A 19,018-nucleotide genomic window follows, 5' to 3' on the forward strand; every position below is an offset into this window, starting at 1 on the left:
CTTTTATCCTGTCTTCCTTCTCTCACCCCAACCGGTCGCAGCAGATGGCCCCGCCCCTCCCTGAGCCTGGTTCTGCCGGAGGTTTCTTCCTGTTAAAAGGGAGTTTTTCCTTCCCACTGTCGCCAAAGTGCTTGCTCATAGGGGGTCATATGATTGTTGGGTTTTTCTCTGTATCTATGAAGCGCCTTGAGGCGACTTTTGTTGTGATTTGGCGATATATAAATAAAATTGAATTTAATTGAATTGAATTGGTGTGTTCTAGTTGGCCTCAGCCAGAAGCAAAGGCCCTGGTGTGTTCTAGTTGGCCTCAGCCAGAAGCAAAGGCCCTGGTGTGTTGTAGTTGGCCTATGCCAGGAGAAGAGGGCCTAGTGTGGCTCACTTAGGTTTTGCTAGCAGCACAAGTCCTGGTGTAGTGGAGATGGCACCATCAGGCAGCACAGGCCCTGGTGTGGTGTAGATGGTCTTAGCCAATAGCACAGGCCCCGGTGTGGTGCGGATGGCCTCACCCGGAATAGAATAGAATAGAATTCAACTTTATTGTCATTGCACATGCACGGGTACAGGGCAACGAAATGCAACGAAAAGCACAAGCCATTGCTGAAAACAGCCAAAAGGAATGTCGTTAATGTGCCCTCATTAATTGGCAGCTGCTTTGGGTCTTTCAACACCCTCCGTCTCTGGATCAAAAGCAGTTCAATGACATGAAAAGGAGAAGCTTATAGCAGCTGGTATTCCCAGGAAGTCTCCCATGCAAGTACTAACAAAGCCCAACCCTACTTAGCTTCTGAGATCAAACAAGATCAGGTGTGCTCAGGGTGGTAATAATGATGCATTTTTTTATTTAAAAATAGCGCCTTTCAAAGCACCCAAGGACACTGTACAACAGATAAAAACACAAAAACTGGAAATATACACAATAATAAGAATAACAGATAAAAGTTAAGAGCATACAGAGGTTTAAACATAAGCAATTTTAAACAGATGAGTTTTGAGGGTGGACTTAAAAAGAGGGAATGAAGTAATATTTCTGAGGTCAGGGGGTAAGGAATTCCAAAGTCGGGGGGCAGAGCAACTAAAAGCCCCGCCCCCCATTGCAATCACATGAACAGAAGGAACAGAGAGAGAAAGAGAAGATGAAGATGTGAGGCACCGGGATGTGAAGTTCATCTGTACTAAATCGGAGAGGTATGGTGGAGAGAGAGAGAATGAATAGCCTTAAATGTATAAAGGATTATTTTAAAATGGATGCGAAATTTAACCGGGAGCCAGTGGAGCTGCTTCAGGATTGGGGAGATGTGGTGGGTAGAGGAAGTCCTAGTAATAATACGGGCAGAAGAATTCTGGACACGTTGGAGCTTGTTAATGGATTTTTGTGTAAGGCCAAATAATAGTGAGTTACAGTAATCAATTCGAGAGATAACAAGATTATGGACGAGAATGGCAGTGGCATGAGGAGTGAGGAAAGGGCGGAGGCGATTGATGTTACGGAGTTGAAAATATGTTGCACGTGTGACATTATTGATATGTGAATTAAAGGACAATGTGCTATCATGATTGACACCCAAGCTTTTCACAGAGGGAGAGATAGGGACCAGCGAATTATTGATAGTGAGAGAGAAATTGTTAATTCTGGACAGCAATCGTTTAGTGCCGACCAGGAGAAGTTCTGATTTATTGCTGTTGAGTTTAAGGAAGTTGGAGGAGAGCCAGGAATTGAGTTCAGCTAAGCAGAGGGTGAGGGAGGGTGGAGGAAGAGTAGACTCAATTTAGCATTTAACCAGCAGCAAAGGCCCTGGTGTAATGTAGATGACCTATGCCAAGAGTAGAGGGCCTTATGTGGCTCATTTGGTTTTTGCTAGCAGCACAAGCCCTGGTGTGGTGTAGATGGCCTTAGCCAGCAGCACAGGCCCTGATGTATTGTAGATAGCCTCAGCACACCTGATCTCCTCTGTTCTCAGAAGCTAAGCAGGCTTGGGCTTGGTTAGTACTTGGATGGGAGAATTCCTGGGAATACCAGGTGCTGTAAGCTTTTCATGTCATTGAACTGCTTTTGATCCAGAGAAGGAGGGTGTTGAAAGACCCAAAGCAGCTGCCCATTAATGAGGGCACATTAACGACATTCTTTTTGGCTGTTTTCAGCAATGGCTTGTGCTTCCAGTTGAGGCTATCCGCACCACACCGGGGCCTGTGCTATTGGCTGAGGCCATCTACAACACACCAGGGCCTGTGCTGCCTGCGTTTGCCATCTCCACCACACAAGGGCTTGTGCTGCTACCAAAAACGAATTGAGTCACACCTGGCCCTCTGCTGCTGGCTTAGGCCAACTACAACACTCCAGGGCCTTTGCTTCTGGCTGAGGCCAACTACAACACAGCAGAGACTGTGTTGGTGGCTGACGCTGTCTAAAACACACCAGGGCCTGTGCTGTTGGCCAAGGCCATCTACAACACACTAGGGCTTGTGCTGCTAGCAAAAACCAATTGAGCCACACCATGCCCTCTGCTCCTGGCATAGGCCAACTACAACACTCAAGGGCCTTTGCTTCTGGCTGAGGCCAACTACAACACAACACGGCCTGTGCTGCTTGATGAGACTATCTACAACACACAAGGGCCTGTGCTACTGGCTAAGGCCATCTACACCACACCATTGCCTGTGCTGGTGTCTGAGTCCATCTACAACACACCAGAACCTGGTGTGCTCCTGGCATAGGCCAACTACAACACACCAGGGCCTGTGCTGGTGGCTGAGGCCAACTACAACACACCAGGGCCTGTGCTGGTGGCTGACGCTGTCTAAAACACACCAGGGCCTGTGCTGGTGGCTGAGTCCATCTACAACACACCAGGGCCTGTGCTGGTGGCTGAGTCCATCTACAACACACCAGAACCTGTGCTGGTGGCTGAGGCTCACCATGGTCTGCAGAGTGTGCTTGTAGTCTGTGATGGTTTGTATTCCTTGCCACTGCCTCTGAGTATCTCTGCTGTCGCTGAAGCTTTGCAGAATCCTCATGGAGTACTGCCTTTTCGTCTCTGATGCCACGTGACAGGTTTGCCCTTGCTGTTCTTAGGCTCTCCTAATCCCTGGCTCTGAAGGCTGCATATCATAAATTAAAAAAAACAAAGACGGTGTGTCCAATCTTTTGACTGGTAGTGTACATCTATCTCATGAATTAATTTGTAAGAAATAAAAATATGCAATGCCCCCAGTGCAATGACCTGCAGCTCTTTATTTCAGATTTTGTCTGAAACAAGAGTTAATTGTTTTATGTCCGTCCTTTAAAGTCTTAACCCTCCATGGTTGGATCTTACCTTTGGATCTTTACACATTCTGCAAATATTTTCCAAGAACACAATGGGCAGCTGTTTATAGGGGAATGTGGTTTAATGCAGTACAGCTGTTATTATTATCACTTGTCACATCACAAAAATAACATTCATATAAGAAATAAAATTGTCTTGTGTCAACTGTATATGGTGTTAAATAGGCATATACCAGCGGTCCCCAATGCCTGGGCCACGGACCGGTACTGGTCCGTGAGTCGTTTGGTACTGGGCCCGAGAGTTGAGGCTCGGGAGTGAAATGTATGGTTTTCAGGGTTTTTATCATTAACTCTGTTTCCCTGGGTCTTTACCGGTGTTGTAGTTGTGTGTCTTATTTTGAAAGAACTATTTACGCATTACCATAGCGACCAGTGAGCATTAAGGGGCAGAGAGGAGGATGTTACTCTCAATGTTCTTGGTGCATTTCAGGAGGATGTTGCTAATAAAGTTACACAATTACACAGAAAATTTGCATTTATTATTATATTTACAAAATAACCACAGTTTTTGTCTTGGTCATATCATTTTATTTTGTTGTATTAACCGCGACACCTTAAAGGCCGGCCTGTGAAAATATTGTCTGACATTAAACTGGTGCGTGGCACAAAAAAGATTGGGGAACGCTGGCCTATACTACTGTACTTTAATGTTGGTCATAAGGGTGGTACTTAAAGAGCCACATATTTTATGAGGTGGTACTCATAGTGAAAAGTTTGAGAACCACTGGCATAGATCACAGTTCATGTCTCAAAACATTCCAAACCTGATCAGCTTTAGTGGTTAAACAGTTTACCCCTCGTCTTTGCAGCCTAAACCTCAGAGAGTTTATGTGCCTAACGCCCACATCATGCCAACAGAGAAGAAACGGTCAACGCTTCGCTGGAAGATCAGGAATGATTTGGCCAGTGGTCTCCTTCTATACAAATTCAGCTAATGATTACACTCTGCATGTTGTTTTTACATACTTTTATTCAACTTTTGTATTTTTTATTATTCGAGTTATGACTCTCTTGTTACTCTCTTGGTCTCTGTGACATCATTGATGCATTTTGGGATGAAGTAGAATTTCAAGAAACGACCAACACTGCTGAAAAGCTTTGAAAAAGGTTTGATTACTTGAAACTTTTCACCACAGTTGTCTTTGGTGACATCTGGTGGCCTGAAATATGAAGAGCAGGTTGAATCACAACTTAAAATAAGCTGCTTCATTATGATCGCTCACTCTACAGAGGCTGTTGCCAGTTTCTGTTTAATATCATGTGACGGTGCTGTGTGATATCGTTCTACCACTGTGGTGCTTTGAACATGTCTATTTGATTAATAAGTAGTTTTGATTAATAAACATTCCTTGTTTAAACATGTGTCATGGTGTGGTCTCTCTTTGCTTGTGACTTCTTGACATCTGTAAACATTTGGTGAACTTTATGAGTTTATTTCTGCCTTCTGTGTCCTGCATCTGGGTCCACACTCTACCTGCCACACAGCAGACCATGACGGCTGTAAGAATGGTCGAGGAATCTGACTGTTTATTTGGTTAAAACCAAAATGTTAGAAAGTTCATGTTCAGTGAAATCACTGAACAAAGTGAGGAAGCTGATGCACTTTTAAATGTTGTCTTCTTTGGACCACGACAGCTTTAACTAGAGAACGGTCGAGGAATCTGGCTGTTCATTTGAAGCAGCTACTGCAGTTCATGGAAACTGGTACATTTAGCAAAGTGTGATCCATGGTCTGATTTAGATGAGTGAAATCATTGAACAAAGTGAGGAAGCTGATCCACTTTGACATGTCTGTTGTGAAAAGACTTTATTGGATTCCTACATCCTGGTAGGTCTGGATAGCTGCTTGTCCCTTAAAAAATTAAGGGGGATCCCGTTTGGATCTTTAGCCATCAGAATTGTTGTCTGAAGGCCAAGAAAGATGCCTAGAGGATTTACTTTACCATCATGGCCTTGCTATATTGGTCCATTTGATTGACCTTTATTATAATTATGTATTTATTTTATTTTCAGTTGTTACAGATGGGACAGACATGACTGGGGGATAGGACAGTGAGAATGAAAGAAAGAGAAGGAGAGAAAGAAAAACACAGAAGGGAATGAGATAGTGAGAAACGGGGGAAGAAAGAAAAACACCTGACTCACCTGTCGACAGAAGAAAAAAACAGAAAACAAACAAAAAAGAGCAACATAAGAAATACAACACCATCACACAATAAACTAGCTAACAGTAGATAACAGTAGATACTAAAGGTAGCAGCCAAGAAAGGTGTAGCTTGTGTCTGTGAACACCCGTTTGTACACCTGTGTGGATCAGCGCGCTTGTATTCAAAAAGTTTCTCCATGTAACGATCTGCTAGGGAGTGTGGGGAGCAATAGCCCCGTCCCCCAGTGCATGAAGCAGGTATGGAAGGAGAACTAGGCCCCAGACATCCAGAGGGCCCAGAGTACGAGAACCCAGGGAGGACGACCAAAGGGGCAACCGTGCCACCCTCCTGAGAAGAGCTGAGGAGAGCCCCAGATGAGGGGTCACCCAGCAGCCACGGAGCAGAAGCCAGAGGGGGTTGCAGTGATGTGCCTGTGGGCTCTGCCGGCAGCCAGCTGTGCCAGAGAGGACCAAGCCCCACGCCCAGAGGCCAGAGGGCCCCCCACCCCCTGGAAGGGGCCCAGCCGGGCCACAGGCGCCAGGCCTGACTCTCCTTTTTCCTGACTTCTGTGTCTGAAAACAGAGAAGAACATTTCATGATTTGGAGGATATAGCATCAACTGAAATCATTTCCATTAATGGTGAAAAAGAACAGTAAAAGCAGTGAGTTTGTTTCTTAGACATGAGAGGACAGTCTGTCTCACCTCTTGGCTGCACTGCCTCTGTTAAATCTGACAGCAGTGTACTCAGTAACTTCCTGTTCCTGCATGTGTCTGTGAGGCTGAGCTGCTCTGATGTTGGAGTAGAGAGGATCTGCCTGGTTATTGGAGAAGTGGATGCTGGTATACTGAAGCTCATCCTGCTCCTCTGGCTGTCTCTGATCAGGTAAACACTGTATAGGAAAAAAGAAAATCTCAGCTACAAATGTGATCAAATGTATTTCAGTTAAAGAACAACAGCAAAGAAGTATTTGTGAGTCCAACAGGAAGTGTAAAACCAAAATGTTGGTTATTTGTGCAACACTGATGTGACTGTTTTCACCTGTTCTCTGTTGTTGGCTCTGTCTTCAGATTCAGCAGATTCCTTGGACATCCTCTTTTTTCTGGTTGGGACAATTCATGTTGAACAAAATAATGACATTCATAAACTGTTAAAATCAAAGTTTATCTCACAAACAATAATGTAACAGATCTGCTCACTGAATCCACAGGAAGACAGAAGAATATGACAGGCAGGAGAACAGCAGCAGTTACTCCAGCTGCTTTTAATGTTCCTGTTCCTGTGGAAACAAAGATCAAAATAAAACACTGTGTATATAATGGTATACCATATCATAAATAAAAAAAAAACAAAGACGGTGTGTCCAAACTTTTGACTGGTAGTGTGAATTAATTTGTAAGAAATAAAAATATGCAATGCCCCCAGTGCAATGACCTGCAGCTCTTTATTTCAGATTTTGTCTGAAACAAGAGTTAATTGTTTTATGTCCGTCCTTTAAAGTCTTAACCCTCTGTGGTTGGATCTTACCTTTGGATCTTTACACATTCTGCAAATATTTTCCAAGAACACAATGGGCAGCTGTTTATAGGGGAATGTGGTTTAATGCAGTACAGCTGTTATTATTATCACTTGTCACATCACAAAAATAACATTCATATAAGAAATAAAATTGTCTTGTGTCAACTGTATATGGTGTTAAATAGGCATATACCAGCGGTCCCCAATGCCTGGGCCACGGACCGGTACTGGTCCGTGAGTCGTTTGGTACTGGGCCCGAGAGTTGAGGCTCGGGAGTGAAATGTATGGTTTTCAGGGTTTTTATCATTAACTCTGTTTCCCTGGGTCTTTACCGGTGTTGTAGTTGTGCGTCTTATTTTGAAAGAACTATTTACGCATTACCATAGCGACCAGTGAGCATTAAGGGGCAGAGAGGAGGATGTTACTCTCAATGTTCTTGGTGCATTTCAGGAGGATGTTGCTAATAAAGTTACACAATTACACAGAAAATTTGCATTTATTATTATATTTACAAAATAACCACAGTTTTTGTCTTGGTCATATCATTTTATTTTGTTGTATTAACCGCGACACCTTAAAGGCCGGCCTGTGAAAATATTGTCTGACATTAAACTGGTGCGTGGCACAAAGAAGATTGGGGAACGCTGGCCTATACTACTGTACTTTAATGTTGGTCATAAGGGTGGTACTTAAAGAGCCACATATTTTATGAGGTGGTACTCATAGTGAAAAGTTTGAGAACCACTGGCATAGATCACAGTTCATGTCTCAAAACATTCCAAACCTGATCAGCTTTAGTGGTTAAACAGTTTACCCCTCGTCTTTGCAGCCTAAACCTCAGAGAGTTTACGTGCCTAACGCCCACATCATGCCAACAGAGAAGAAACGGTCAACGCTTCGCTGGAAGATCAGGAATGATTTGGCCAGTGGTCTCCTTCTATACAAATTCAGCTAATGATTACACTCTGCATGTTGTTTTTACATACTTTTATTCAACTTTTGTATTTTTTATTATTCGAGTTATGACTCTCTTGTTACAAACAATAAAAACAAAGATAATGTGACTTATGTTAATACATTACAGGTAATCTGTTTTAAGGAAAGTCAGAGTAGGGTAGTTTAAACGGGTAGAGAGGCGTGTAACGCTCATCGTGCCAGAGCAGCTTATCCTCCAGAAACTTAACAGTTTCCAAAGTGAGGACGATGGCTTCATGTTTCAGCATGCTGTGGACATTCAGACCTGAGAGAGAAAATATGACAAACTGTGTGAGTTTTATATAACAGATTTGTTACATATAACATTTAAAACCCTGAGCGTTTTAAGAACTATTTAATTAAACTGGCATGTTAGAGGTCCAAAGACACAGTGCTGCAAAGACTTCAATGCATGAAATATTGTTTGAAAGCGTGAACAGAAATAATACATTTTACCATCAATTAATCTGTTAAAACTGAGTTAAGAGACAGACAAAAATCACTCAGTGTGAACTCACCGATTGCTGGAATGACGTTCACTGTCTTCAAGTTTGCCGTGGCCTGAAGGATGTTTTCAGAAAAGTCTTCACCTCTGAAAGCAACAACAAAAACGTGAGCACTGAGCAACAGTGGGCGTCCAGTGGTGGAGATTCAAACAGATTTGAAAGTTGATCATTTGTACAGAAGTGCTGCTAAAGATACTCACACATCCACTATTAACACAGACTCTCCCCAGTGTCTGTGTCTGATGAGGTCAAGCAGGTACTGAGAGTCTGGTGTGGGGATGTTCAGGGAGTCCACAATGTGAAGATCATCCTGTGTCAGCAAGCAGTTCAAAAGGGGGGAAAGTATTCAGCTGTCAAGAAATATTACGGATACGTAATAATGTAGTTAAAGTCATCGTGTATCCTATTCTCACATTTGTTATGTGCTCTAATAATAATGTCACAGATAAAGAAAGGATTTTCTTTCTTTCTTTTGAACACTTACAAGTTCATCAGTGTCACCACTCTGCTACAAACCAAATACTCTCACGAAATGATATGAGAACATAAAGGGTGAAGAAATTCTCCATTTAAAACAAGTGGATTTATCTCCTCCCCTCTTTAAGCAAACTTTCTTCTAAGTGGCTAACCACTGCAAACAAAGGGTCTGAACAATAGGTGGGTGCGGCTTCTGTATTCACACGTGTGAGATATCTGTACGGGTTATCGCCTCTGTGACATCATAACAACAGCACTTGTGATAAGTGGGTGACAAAAACAGCTGCTTGTGGACACCGTCATATGTCACTGCATGTTTTTACAACTCTTATTACAGATGTTATGAGCCTCTAACATCACTAGCAGCTGTATTTGCTCTTCAGGTGAAACAAAGGGGTTTCTCTTACCTGAGCCATCTTGGAGCTCAGCGCCACTTTGAGTCCTTGCACTCGAACTTTCATGGGTAACATGTAGTAGTAACTGGTGGGACCTCTGGGTCCATGAGACACTCCACCTGAATGAAACACAGAACCAGTCAGACCATACTGGCCTCCAGCATGGGAATCCTTCCAGATCAACCCCACTGAAGGGTGATCATGTTTCTGGGAGTCATGACACAGAGACGAGCACACGCTGGACTATGAAACAGAGATCTTCATTTTCAGTTATATTTGGAAAAAAGGAGGGAAAACAGCAGACACGGAAAAAATGAAAACAGAAGTTTTACAATAAGATCAAAAAAAGACACCTCCTCTCCATATGGGTGATCGGATGCTTCCATGCCGAGCTCGTCCACTTCCTTTCTGTTTCCAGGGTTTCCTGCCTCCACCGCTGACCTCTGACCTGACTTTAGTGTGGGCGTGACTCTGAGATGTGAAGACAGCCATTAGTCTACTTATCATTTTCTTTATCAGCCGCAATAAAGCTCAAACTTTTCTGCATTTGATCGTCTTCCTCTGTCATATATGCACTGTTACGTATTCCTAATGTGGTCATTTCAGACACAGAGCTCTGTCTGAGCTGAAGTTTCTCCTGCCTGCTGTTCAAAACACATCTTTGCAAGCAACAACCAATCAGAAGAAGTTCTAATTTTACTGTTGTTTACTCTCCACGGATGTGAACTGTAAAAGTATCAAATTAAATTTAAATGTAATAGCATAATCTTAGCTCAATGTAGCAACACACGATGAATAAAATGTTCCTAAGCTTAAAGTGCTTGATTATGTGATATATATTACAAAAAACTCAAATGCAATTTACATTTTTAAATAGTAACTTACAATCCTTTTGTAATTTCTCTGCCATGTTTCAACACTGTGTAGAATATCAAGCCTGAGGAATGACAACAAAGATTAACTTGCACATTTCAGTAGGTGCTGTGAAATGTGTAGAACTGAATGGAAAGACTGTCAATAGTAGCTTGGTTACCTCGGAGGAACTGCAAACACATCAGGGTGAAGTTGAGCCACACCCAAAGGCTCGCTGTCCTGTCTCTCCAGAGACTCCACCCAGGTCTGCACAGGGGTCAAGTGAGCAGGAACTGCAGCATCACACTTCCTCAGAGGAGGCAGAGAGGAGTCTGCAGGAGGTGGTGGACGCTCTGCAGGAGGGTATAAAGCAGCAGTCAGTGAGGAAGATTTTCATGTATCCCACCCACAATGATATCAGTGTTATCAGGGAAATCACAATATTTGGCTTTTGGAGGACAAACAATAACACTGAATAAATCTGATTTAAAATCCATTTTCAAACATTACATTTATCTATCAAGTACACAAGCTTCATACTTAATCTGTCAGGATCCACGAGGTTGGTGGGCAGCAGTAAGTTTGGAGGCAGAGCGCTCTCATTAGAGAACGAGGAAGCGAACTGAGGAGTGAGAGAAAAACTTGATGAACAAAAAACACTAAAAACAAAGACAAACGGGTGTTATATTAATCTTATACACACATACTCAGATATAATGCTGCACTATAGACGCTTTTTTCTATATCTAAAGAAATTAAATAACAGCAAAAACGGCTCCAGATTATTATTGCAACCATTTGGACAGAACGCTGTTATCTGCCTTTGGGTGATTTGAGGATACAGAGCGCGGTTGAGGTATGTTTTTCGTCACTCACCCTTTTAGCGACTCCTCTGCCACGAAATATGAAGGAAAATCGAAGCATTTCGGCTATTTTTTGTTTGTTCTACAAGCTTACACTGTTAAACTGCTCTTAAATAATTTGAAAACAACATGATAAGGGGGATAACAGGCTGCATCAAAGGTCGAGGACGCTTTTCCGTGTGGCGTGCTTGTGGCGCGTCTTGATGACATCACTCAAGTAAAGTGGCACCATCTATTGGTTGGACGCAATGACTGTAGACTGTTTTCTACAGTCATTGGTTGGACGTGGTTAAAGTGACAAAAAGCTTTTTTTTCACCTTCCAACTTAAAAACAAAGAAAAACGTTAGACAATAACTGATAATCGATCAACATCTCCAGACAAAACAAACAAGAAAATAATTTAAAAAGACAATACTTATGTCTTTTTTAATTTTATATATATAGATACACTAAAACGTTTTAGAATACCCCATTTTTTTCAGCTAATTGAAAATTATGCAGTTTAGTGTCTCATAGCACTCTGAAATGAAAGCATAGTACAAATAAAGAATTGGAGTTACAAAAAAGAGAAAGAAATCATGGAATCAATTTATATAGCAAATGTATTCTAAACTTTTGACTCATCAAAGTAGCCACCTTTGGCAAAAATAACAGCTGAACACACCCGTTGCATTCTTTCAACAATAGAAATTAAATATTCTTGAGAGAGTTCTTCCCATATCTGTTGCAGAAGTTTCCATAAACATGCAGCACCTGTAGGTTGCTTTGCTTTCACTCTTCGGTCCAGTTCACCCTAAACTAGCTTGATGGGGTTTAGCTCTGGAGACTGTGCTGGCCACTTCATGGTTTCAAGCTTACCATCTTGTTCTTTTTTCCTGGTGTAGTTCTGGAATAGCTTGGACTTGTATTTTGGGTCATTATCTAGCTGTAGGATGAACCCCTGACCAACTAGGCAGGCCCATACCAAAGGGTATTGCATGGCTCAGCAGAATGCTGTGGTAGTGGTTTTGGTTCATGGGGCCTCTCACTCTGTATAAGTCACTAACCCTGGATCCAGCAAAACAGCTACAGACCATCACACTTCCTCCTCCTGTTTTTTTTTCTTCTTTCTTTTTTCTTTTTGGCCTTTTTCAGCTTTATTTGATAGACACAGTGAAGAAAGAATAGGGAAGCAAGGAAAGAGAGAAGACATGCAGCAAAGGTCCACGGGTCAGATTCAAAACCGGGCCAGCTGCTGTCAGATGCATGGCATGTGGTCTCCCGCTCAACACACTGAGCTAAACTGGCGCCCACTTCGACCTCCATGGTTGAAAGTTGATGCCACACACTGTGGAAGCATCCTTGAAACTGAGACTTGTTTACTACAACCACTATTAAGCTGTGGTTGAGCTTGAGTTTTCCTGTGAGCCATGGAAGCTGTTATTTCTCAGAAACCTCTGGTTCAGTTGTGGCTTTGGGTCTGCCAGACCTCTTCCTGTCAGAGTTTGCCCCAGGTTCTGAGTGCTTTTTGATGGTGAAGGAAATTGTACTCACTGACACCTCGACTTTCTTTCTTTCTGTTTTTGTTTTTTGGCTCTAGAGAAGTATTCTGTCGACTCTGTTTTCAAGATAACATTCCACTTGTTCCAAAACAAAATAGGTTTCTTGAAATCATGACAAAGTAGGTTTACCAGGATTCCTGCTTAATTATGCTGTGCGACTGGTTAGAGTTGATCCAGCTTGGCAAGCGGTTCAGTTTACACAATAGCAGGAGAAAAATCACAATAGCAGGAGCTTTTTATTGTAAGGTAAAGATCCAACAGACCCTACATACTGCGCAAAGTAGGAGATAAAGTTAGAAAATATAACTTCAATGTTGGCACTCCTCGCATAGATGTTCAGCCATCTTTGTTTTCATTGTTGTGGGATGAGACAGTCAGTTTCTAAGTAATAGAATCATCTGAGTTATAAACTTCCTGTTTTTCATTGTACTGGGCAGCAATGTTTGTTGGAAGAACTTATGACTGTATGTATTTTTTCAGGAATGGCTTGCATACGAGCCTCCACCAGTAAGTATTTCTCCAGATTTTTTTTCCATTAGTCATTTGTCCTTCGGTATTGACACAGTCAAACTATCTCAACTGGGTTTAGGTCAGGTGACTGTGGAGGCCAGGCCATCTGACACAGCACTCCATCACTCTCCTTCTTGGTCAAATAGTCCTTAAACACACTTCCAGCCTGGAAGTGTGTTTGGGGTCATTGTGCTGTTGAAAAATAAATGAGTAAGTCTTTTCCCAGATATTTTTTTTCCATTAGTCATTTGTCCTACCAAATGGTTTGTCTTTATTTTCATGATTATTTACATTGTAGATTCTCAATGAAAGAATCAAAACTATGAATGAACACATGGAACTATGTAGTAAATGAAAAACGTATTTATATTATAGAGTCTTCAAAATAGCCACCCTTTGCTTTGATTACTGCTTTCCACACTCTTGGCATTCTCTCGATGAGCTTCATGAGGTCGTCGCTTGAAATGGTTTTCCAACAGTCTTGAAGGAGTTCCCAGAGATGCTGAGCACTTGTTTGCCCTTTTGCCTTCATTCTGCTGTCCATCTCTTCCAAAACTGACCTTGTGAACAAGGCACCATGGCAACCATTTCAGGTGACTACATTTTTAGTTAAAAGATCAGAGAGGTATGGCGGAGCTAATCCATTTATTATTAATGCTTTATTTATCCAGGTAAAAATCTCATTGAGATTAAAAATCTCATTTCCAAGAGAGACCTGGCATCATGGCAACAAAAGTCACATACCACATAGGTATATAACATTTAAAACAAATACAATATCCCATACAAACATGGGATATTGTTTGTATGGGACCATAACATCTTAAAATCAATTATATAATGTACTGGAAGCCAGTTTAAATGAGCCAAGACTGGGGAAATATGGCCATGTTTATGTGTCCCTGTCAAGAGTCGGGCTGCAGCATCTGAACAAGCTGAAGACGAGAGAGCAGAGCCTAGCTGATACCAAAATAAAGACTATTACAGTAGTCAAGCCTGGATGAAATAAATGCATGGATCACTTTCTCAAACTCAGCAAATGGCAAAATATTCTTAGTTTTTGCAAGGGCCCTGAGCTGGAAGAAGCTTGCTTTTACAGTAGAATTTATTTGTTTCTCAAATGAAAAACTGCCATCAAAGAACACTCCCAGATTTTTTGCAAAGGGAATTCTGGACTTTTCCAGAGGGCCAAGGTCACCCTTAAAAATAAACGAGGGTCAGACGGTCCAAATAGTACAATCTCATTTAGATTCAAAACGTTTAATGCAAACCATGGTTTAATGTCATCAAGGCAGTCTGGTAAAACTTTTATAGAGTCTGTAGAATCCTTTTTAAGAGGAAAGTAGATTTGAGAATTATTGGCACAACAGTGGAATGAGATTCTCTATTTTCTGAAAATAGAGCCTAATGGGAGCATGTAAAGGGAAAAACGTACTAGGCCCATGATAGATCCTTGAGGGACCCCACATGGAAGGGGGTGGATGTGGATGAAGAGCCACCAAAACTGACAGAAAAATTTCTATCAGTTAAATAGGATCTAAACCATTCAAGTGCAGTTATTTTAATACCCACACACTCTCCAGTCTTGATAAGACAATCACATGATCCACTGACTCAAATGCCGCACTCAGATCTAAAAGCACTAAAATGGCAGCATTACCAGAGTCAGAAATTAATAAAAGATATTTAAAAACTTTTAAAAGCACAGTTTCAGTGCTATGTAGCGCTTTGAAACCAGGTGGAAATGTTTCTGAGATGTCATTAATTTCCAGAAAAACCTGGAGCTGAGGGAAGACAATTTTTCCAGGATTTTGGACATGAAGGGGAGTTTAGTGATTAGTCTAAAATTTGAGAGAAGTGTTGTATCAATATTTGTTTTGGGGTTTTTTGAGAAATGGGTGCACTACGGCACGCGTAAGATTAGCTGGGATGGTTCCCATTAGAAAAGAGGTATTAATAATGGTTAAAACATTAGGTCCAATAATGTCAAAGACTTCTTTGTGAAAAGGCGAGAGGGGATAATGTTAAGGTGAAACACAGGAGGCTTAAGATGGGAGACTATTTCAGCCAGAGTACACAGAGAAACAGGCTCAACGTGATCAAACACAACTGAGGAATATGGGGGAACAGAGGGATCGTAAGCTGGAGGAGTGATGTGAGACCTGATAGTAGCAACCTTATCGACAAAAAAATGTAAAAAGTTTAAACAGGTGGCTGGAGACCCTGGTAAGTGTGTGGTGGGTGGAGGGTTGATTGCAAAATTAGAGGTCTTGAATAAGACACGGGCCCGTAGCTGTTATTAGAGATGATATCTGACAAATACTTTCTTCTTTTTTACAGGGCTTCCCTTAACATATCAAAGGAAATCTGGAGTTTATCTTTTTTCCATTTTCTTTCAGAGTGACATTGTTTAACCAGGGATCAGTTTTAGGTCTAGCACACTAAGTTTTTTTAAAAGGAGTAACAAATCAAGCACATTTGAACAAGCAGCATTGAACAAAGTGAGCAGATGATCAGCACGTGGCTTAAGGAAGTAATTGTCCGAGGAAGGGGCACCAATATTCTGATAAACAGCAGAGAAATGTCAAGCAGTAGCAGGAGCGATGATGTGGAAATCACGCACAGCAAAAGAGGTTTAACTGGAGGACATGGTGCCGAAATTTGGATTATAACAGGCATGTGATTAGAAAAGTTGAGCTTGCAAATTTGAATGTCACATAGCTGCAGACCACAAGATAAAACTAGATCCAAAGTATGTCCACACTCATGGGTGAACAAGATTAAAACAGTCAATAAGATTCAGGAAGTCTTTCAGAAGAGGCTTTTGGTAGCAGCAAACATGAATATTCAACGCTTCGCTGGAAGAGCAGGAATGATTTGGCCAGTGGTCTCCTTCTATACAAATTCAGCTGATGATTACACTCTGCATGCTGTTTTTACATACTTTTATTAAACTTTTCAATTTTTTATCATTCAAGTTATTTATTAATGACTTTCTTGTTACAAAAAATAAAAACAAAGAAAATGTGACTCACTTAAGTCAGTTAGTACATTACAGGTCATTTATTTTAAGGAAAGTCAGAGTAGCTTAGTTTAAACGGGTAGAGAGGTGTGTAACGCTCATCGTGCCAGAAACTTAACCGTTTCCAAAGTGAGGACGATTGCTTCATGTTTCAGCATGCTGTGGACATTCAGACCTGAGAGAGAAAATATGACAAACAAACTGTGTGAGTTTTACAGAAGAGATTTGTTACATATAACACTTAAAACCCTGAGCTTTTTAAGAACTATTTAATTAAACTGGCATGTTAGAGGTACATAGACACAGTGCTGCAAAGACATCAATGCATGTAATATTGTTTTAAAGGAGGAACAGAAATAATACATTTTGCCACCAATTAATCTGTTAAAAAGCTGCAGGTGTGAGTACAAGAAAAATAATTATTATAATATGATGTGTTAAATTTGTTTAGATCAGAGGAATAAGGAAGGATTGGTCTGTGTTTCAGTTTGGGTTAGCTGTAGGCTTGTGAATGTGTGTAATTGTTTAGAGGGAAAGGAATTTATTGACACTGGGGGTCTGCTGTCATAAAAGGAGACAGGGAGCTACAGTTGGGGTTGTTGATGCTGATGCTTGTACCTTTAATAAAAGTTCATAATTGCCATAACTTGGAAGAAGGTTTGCAGGAGACTCTCCACATGCTTATCTGTAAATGTAAGACAGCAAGAGGCCAACGGCCCAATGGATGCAGAGTGGGGGTCTCAGTGTTTGTAATATGTTAACTCTGTTTTCTATGTTGTGTAGAGGAATTTGGTATAGCTTGGGTGAGATTACTTTTATGACCATCAGGAAGTCACGTACGCAAAGACACACACACACAGTGCTTAAACTGTTACACTCACACATCCACATGCACACTCACTCACGTGCACTCACACATACACACAGGTACGCGCACACATTCACTTACGTGCACTTACATAGACATACGGGTACGCGCACACACAGGCACTCACGTCCTCGTGCATACACACACAAACACAGAGTTTGCAGCACACCATGGGGGGTTTTATGATGGGGTCACTTCTATAAAGCTGGCTGTAACAAACAAAGGAGTGGAAGATCTGCAGAGGGACACCGGCCTGACACATCTCCCCTTCTAGAAGATGCATGCTTAAATGAAGATGAATAAAGATGAATAAAGGTTTTGTGAAAATGACTACTGAGTTCCGGTGCCGTCTCTGGATGCCCGAGGAATAAAAAGAACCGGGGTGAAACTGATTTCGCAACACAGCTCTTCACGATTGAAACTGAGACTTGCTCACTACGAACACTATTAAGTTGTTCTTTCAGCTTGAGTTAACAGCTTGCATGATCAATGGCACATTGATCATGCAAGCTGTTAATTCTTAGAAACCTCTGATTCAGTTGTGGCTTTGGGTCTGACAGACAAAGATGTTTTTCACACTTGAGTAACCTTGAATTGCTGCCTATATATCAGTGCTGCAGCTACAGTACTGTGCAAAGTACTGCTCCTGCTAGGAAAATACTACTTTACGGGGACAGTGATTTATTGGAAGATGTGCTAACATACTTGGAAAAACTGTTTGTACAGTTCTAAGAAACTCGAAAGTCCGAATTTGTTATGAGCAACTTTGCTTATAACAAATTCTGACTTTCTTCTTGTAATTTCTTTAAAGTATTCTTCAGGCCTAGTTCCCCGGGCTTCTTCACGGACATTCAAAGTTCTTGTTTAGTTGCTGGCTGCCTTTTATTCCATCTCTGTCAAGATGATCCGGCACTACTTCAGTCATTTTGAGGCTGAAATGAAGCCCCAAACCATGACAGTCTCCACCTAGCATTAAAGACAGCCGTGGGCAGTCTGTTGTACCTCTTTCATCCATGCATATTACCAGTTTAGATTAGAGATAGATTAGATTAAACTTTATTAATCCCTCGGGTGGGTTCCTCCGGGAAATTCAGTTTCCAGCAGCACAGCACCGACAGAAGTTGCATGTTATAGATACAATAAAGGGGAATGAGAGTACGGATATAAGCAGAAATATACCATATATACACATATACACATATATAAATACAGAATATATAATATGGATAAATAGGATTGCACATTTGAGTGAGTCTATTGCACAGTGATTATTGCACAGTCTAATATAAGAAAAAAATATTGCGAATATTGCACAGTGAAAAAAAGCACTACAGCTCAGCTGTTCCCGCCCTCCTTTGTCCTCCTGTCTCCCCTCCCTCTCCCCTCCAGTGAAGAGTTAAACAGTTTGATGGCGTGTGGGACAAAGGAGTTTTTAAGTCTGTTGGTTCTTGACTTTGGGAGAAGCAACCTGTTGCTGAATAGGCTCCTCTGATTATTTACGACAGTGTGCAGAGGATGCCCAGCATTGTTCATAATGTCCAGCAGTTTCTTTAGTATCCTTTTCTCTGCCACTGTCCCCAGAGTGTCCTGCTTCATGCCGAACACAGAGCTAGCCTTCCTGATCAGTTTCTCCAGCCTGGATGAGTCCTTCTCTGCTGTGCTGCTCACCACAGCATAAAAAAGTACTCCTGCAACCACTGACTGGTAAAACATCCTCAGGAGCTTCCTGCAGATGTTAAAAGGCCTCAGTCTCCTGAGGAAGTACAGTCTGCTTTGGCCTTTTTTATACAGGTGCTCTGAGTTGCATGACCAGTCCAATTTGTTGTCCACCCACAGCCCGAGGTACTTGTATGTGTTGACCACCTCCACCTCCTCTCCCTCTATCTGAACTGGGTGGAGCTGGTCTGGACCTCCCGAAGGTCTTTGTACAGTATTGTAACAACATGAATTCTTTAATATGAAAGAATGATCTTAAACAGTGTTTTAAGTTCCATAATTACTCTAAAATATTGGAAGCAAAAA

The 19,018-nt window shown here is 41.6% G+C and overlaps 1 protein-coding gene across 1 annotated transcript; it reads right to left on the reverse strand.

The window, feature by feature from the left end:
- Window positions 1-7,956: 7,956 nt before the first annotated feature.
- LOC120716709 (39S ribosomal protein L4, mitochondrial-like) lies at window positions 7,957-11,262 on the reverse strand. The gene is made up of 9 exons (XM_040004296.1): window positions 11,068-11,262; window positions 10,732-10,813; window positions 10,373-10,544; window positions 10,225-10,276; window positions 9,693-9,810; window positions 9,352-9,458; window positions 8,668-8,777; window positions 8,480-8,553; window positions 7,957-8,226 (listed from the first exon to the last, which is right to left on the reverse strand). Exons 1-9 carry the CDS (start codon window positions 11,113-11,115, stop codon window positions 8,081-8,083), a joined length of 909 nt encoding a protein of 302 aa, XP_039860230.1. The 5' UTR covers window positions 11,116-11,262; the 3' UTR covers window positions 7,957-8,080.
- Window positions 11,263-19,018: the final 7,756 nt, after the last annotated feature.

Source organism: Simochromis diagramma, unplaced genomic scaffold (genome assembly GCF_900408965.1).
Source record: "Simochromis diagramma unplaced genomic scaffold, fSimDia1.1 OVJJ01000565.1, whole genome shotgun sequence".
In the NCBI taxonomy this organism is placed as follows: Eukaryota; Metazoa; Chordata; class Actinopteri; order Cichliformes; family Cichlidae; genus Simochromis; species Simochromis diagramma.